The sequence below is a fragment of the Etheostoma spectabile genome, chromosome 8 (assembly GCF_008692095.1).
Source record: "Etheostoma spectabile isolate EspeVRDwgs_2016 chromosome 8, UIUC_Espe_1.0, whole genome shotgun sequence".
NCBI classification, from domain to species: Eukaryota; Metazoa; Chordata; class Actinopteri; order Perciformes; family Percidae; genus Etheostoma; species Etheostoma spectabile.
Genome location: NC_045740.1, coordinates 1,164,265 through 1,168,669, shown reverse-complemented (window position 1 = coordinate 1,168,669; position 4,405 = coordinate 1,164,265). Strand labels below are relative to the sequence as shown.

At 40.3% G+C, this 4,405-nt stretch overlaps 2 protein-coding genes across 3 annotated transcripts in view; one reads left to right on the top strand and one right to left on the bottom strand.

The window, feature by feature from the left end:
• pllp (plasmolipin) overlaps nucleotides 1-4,405 on the top strand; it is a 13,127-nt gene that overhangs the window by 7,118 nt on the left and 1,604 nt on the right. The window contains exons 2-3 of the mRNA XM_032522807.1: nucleotides 2,759-2,932; nucleotides 3,664-3,780. Coding sequence (XP_032378698.1) covers nucleotides 2,759-2,932; nucleotides 3,664-3,780 — 291 coding nt within the window. The remainder of the gene's footprint in view (nucleotides 1-2,758; nucleotides 2,933-3,663; nucleotides 3,781-4,405) is intronic.
• Nucleotides 2,760-4,405, bottom strand: part of arl2bp (ADP-ribosylation factor-like 2 binding protein) — a 7,319-nt gene continuing 5,673 nt past the window's right edge. Inside the window, exons 8-9 of one of the 2 annotated variants that reach the window (XM_032522809.1) lie at nucleotides 4,128-4,160; nucleotides 2,760-2,926 (exon numbers count right to left, since the gene is read on the bottom strand). The gene's annotated coding sequence lies outside the window, so the exon portion shown is untranslated. The remainder of the gene's footprint in view (nucleotides 2,927-4,127; nucleotides 4,161-4,405) is intronic. The other variant, XM_032522808.1, reaches the window with a different exon arrangement.

The following is a 4,405-nucleotide window of genomic DNA, read 5'->3' as shown; positions in this document are numbered from 1 at the left end:
ATTTCCGGAGAAACCAGACCCACGTGATGAGTTTGTCCAATCAGCTGACGTCGGCAATCTGCATCGCTTCGGTTTGTTAAGAAGCTTGCACGATAAATCGTGATCTCTTTTTAAATGACTTCCATTCCCATTTAATTTTAAGAGCCAATTGCATCACAAATGCTACTACTTTCTTCTGTGAGTTTTAAACATAGACTGTATAAAATAGGTTTTAAAGCACTGCAATGCTCTCCCTTCCCTTCATTGAAGCCTCTATGTTTACAGGCTTGTGGTGATGTTGTGTGTGATGAAATGTTCTATAGGTGCCAAAAAAGTTTGTTACTGCAAAATTGTTTTGTTTTGTCATCGTTCTTATGTGCAATAAACATTACACTTTGAGAGAGAGAAAATCATGGCAGAGAATAGTGATATCAATCAAAAAATGGTAATTCATATTTTTCCTTGAATCATGCAGTCTAAACTTCATATAATTTGTATGCAGTATATTCCGTTTGTTTGTTCTCTAAAATACCATTAAACAGATGTTTAAAATAAAAAGATAGGTCAAAAAAAAAAGATCAAAAACGGATATTTTGCCACTTGGTCAGATTCTACTCTTTAGTGAACTCAGCGTGATTAATCACCATCATTTATGCTTTGATGTCTGTAGGTTGGCACACGCGCTTGTCAACCATACTTGTTCAGCATTAGTTACTTCGCTTTTCAAATTTGAGAATAAAATTGAAAATGTGGCTACTGAACTTCTTAAAACAAAATTTCTGGGGGTAGAGGATGACCCCTGCAGTGGGCAGTGATGGCATGTCACTACATTTATTCACCCAAGTGCAGCACTTAAGTACAATGTTGCGGTACGAATATGTAGGCTACTTGCCAACATTGGGCTGTGAAAGAGATTTATTTTCTGGGGTCATGAATTGCCAACTTGCAACTTCCCTGGCCCCACAAAACCCAACACCACAAATTAATCCAATAATGTGGCTTCAACAATGTAAACTAAATGGGTAAGCCTTAAATGCATAGCCATTCAAAATGTACAAAAATGTTAAATGTAATATGTTACCTCTGCCTTTGTGACTTTATCAGCCTCCGACACATCTATCAGCCCATGTTTGCATTCCCCTCTGTGGCTCTAGCTACACTCAGCGTGTATGTTTGCTTTAATTAGCATGTTTGCTAAAGGCATTTTTTCCACCAAGTTCTATGCTAAAGTCAGCCCGACATACTTTGGAAAACGCATAGTGTTTGCTTACAGAGCTGGCGGCTAGAAAACGGGAAGGTCTCTCACCAAGAGGACAGAAGTTGACGCATAGCCCACTTTTTTTTTTTAGGAGCTATTTAATCCTTTTTTATCTCAGTTGACTGACTCGAAGGTGAGCTTGTGAGTGACGCACGGCCTATGCGCACGGCACTTCAGGCGAGGTAGTTTGCCAGCCGCGGTGTTACTTCTTTAACTGTCTATGGGTAGTACCATCTCATATCCTACAGCCTGGACATATCGCAGAAACTGTGAAACAACACCGACTCAAGTCATATCACGATGAATTTAGGAGATTAGTGGGACAAATTACCAATCGGGAGCAGGGCAGAACTCCCGCGTAAATCGGGAGAGTTGGTAGCTGGTATTTGTGACGTTAATTTAGTTGAGTATTTCTATGTTATGCTAATTTATAGGCTAGGCCTACTACTCCGCTAAGCTACAACTCAGAGGCAAACATTGTAGCCTAGCCTACTCCAATTTAGTTAACAACTATAGTTACTTTGCAGATTTAGAGTAGTAAAACACAAATATAATGTATATTATTATAGATTTTAAAAAAAATAAGCCCCACTTTTAATAGTTCCAATCAGACTGTATTATTGACTATGGACAAAGCCTCCATGACATCACCCTTAGGTTTCTGAAGAGCCAAAATAAATTTAAATAAGCCTAAACAAGGAAGAGGAAGTGCTGAGAGTAGGAAATGTACAGGCTACGTACTGTATCTCCATGGCTCTGCAAGGAAACACTGACTGGTGAACAACAATGAGGGAATGTTACATTTAAAGCTATTCCAATCAACATTTTTTTTATTAACAATGGATCAAATAACCAATTTGTGTAATGTGAAAAAATTTCAAAGTAATATAGAATTATCATACAATTTGGATATTTTGGGCTGATAAACTCTCAGAAACCCATTTTACACTACCTACCCACAGCACCAAATGACACACAGACAAATTGGACTAGCTGGTGAACATAGTGCAACATAGGCCATAAACACAACTCCAAAAATGTGTAACTGAGCAACTGTTTGCTAACATGTTAGCCATATCAACATAATGGGAATATTATGTTGATGTGTTGCACAGCTCACTGCCCCCAGGTGGCCAAAAATGGATCATGTCTTTTATTTAGTCTTTTGGACTTGCATTAATCTTATAAATATGCCCGCTCATACTACTGAAACCTCATATTAACTTTGGCTGAAGAGTGTATTTTTGCTCCGAACTAGGAGTGTGAATTTTCCCGGTCTCTTACAATGGAGTCCCCCTGAGAAGCTATCACATTACTGTCAGTATGGAGAGGAGGAATGATTACAATGACCAGTAACACTTTTACAATTGCATTGGCATACAATGTGTGAGGTAGAGGCTACAAGTTCTCCCCAATGTGGTCAATTAATAGTTAAATATTCATTTTAAAGTGTCTACTTGTCATTACTAACAGTAAATGTTTTTAATTTCAGCCTGTTTAAGTCTCACTTCCTCTCTCCAGGTTCTGGGGCTGCTCCAGTGGGCGTTGATAGCCGGTGCCCCCTACACTTTGCTGCCAGCATATGGCTGGGTGATGTTTGTGGCCGTCACTCTGTGGATCCTCACCACAATCCTCTTCTTCATGATCCTGTTCGACGGCCGGCAAAAGCTCACGTTCATCCCCTGGCCCCTGACGGTAAGAAGGGATGCAGGGAGGTGAGGACAAAGGAAGAGAAAGAGAGAAAAGTGGAATTAGAGGTTTTAAGACTTTTTTGCTTGCTCTTTTACAGAATAAACAACAATAAACCGAATATCTCTGTACTGGTTCTTATAAGGAGGAGAGAGCTACCTGTTTATTGCAGCGTATACAGAATCTAGATCAGATGTGATTTATTTTAGCAGTCTCTGGTCCTAGAGCGCTCTTTATGACATGAATGACTAAATTAGCACAAACTATCAAAGTTTGAAAATGACCAGGACTAATTTAAAGTGATACCATGGGAAGCACTGAGTCTCCCTGTGCAGGTGATTTAGTTAAATCCAGATGTGGACTGGCCAACAAGGCCCACCCTGATAATCTCTCTGCTGTCTTCTAGGCAAGATCTTAAGGCAATTGGTCATTAAATGCATTACTACATGGTGCATAAACAAGAAGAAAAAGGAAGCAGGATTTAAAATAAAGTGTCAATGTCAAGGGTCATTTATGGTTTGGTCAAATAAAAAGAGACTAATGAAATAGGACAGTGAAGTAGAATATGTAATCAGAATGCAAGCACAGTTGGAGAGGAGGCAACATTTAGAAAAGATGGCAAGGAAAAAGACAAGGTAGAAAAGGTGAGCAAGATTGCAATAGAAAAGTAGGGAACAACCTGGACAGAAAGAAGAAGCCCTGAGGAAATGTGGCTGATGTTTCTCCTGTTTTGTTAGGTAATGGTGTATTTCGCCGGAGCCACGGTCCTCTATCTGACCGCCTTCCTGGCCAACGCAGCATCTGTGCAACCCTTCTACTTCACGATTTTCTACGGACAAATGGCAGCCGCCGCTGTAAGACGCCTGACACCACTAACACTGCCTCTGATACATAGAGCTTGTTAAACATGCAAGAAACACACAGAGGTCACCCTCTGATAATGTGCCTGCAAAGGCAAAATCTAGGCCTGGAGAGTCTTCCATTCATCGACTCATCCAATGTTGGAACAACGGGCACATGTTGTGTGTTTTTCCTCCCTCACTGTTTGGCTATAGGTGTGTTTCTGAAAGCCTGTGTACTTACAGTTTTCAGGTTGGGGCAGGTATGTATACCTGAAACTTGGGAAGCAGAATCAGAAAAAGGGTGAGGCCTTCTTATGGCTCTGAAGCAAGTCCAATATTTTTCTTTTAAATCCGGTTACCCTTGCACCACAGCTGACACTTGCTCCTCCCCACTGTTGAGTCAGTGTTCCATCAACAAAGAAGAAGAAGAAAACAGGTGGATCTAGGGCAACAGATTAAAAAAAGTAATGTGGATCTGTGAGGCAAAAATGTCACACTAAAAATCACCAGTATCAAGAAATGCAGGCTGGATATGTTGATTTATATCCTGTTCAACGGGCTAAAGTCATTGCTGGTTTACAGCTACAGTAGCATCCAGCACATAAAATTTCACACACACACACACACAAACACACAC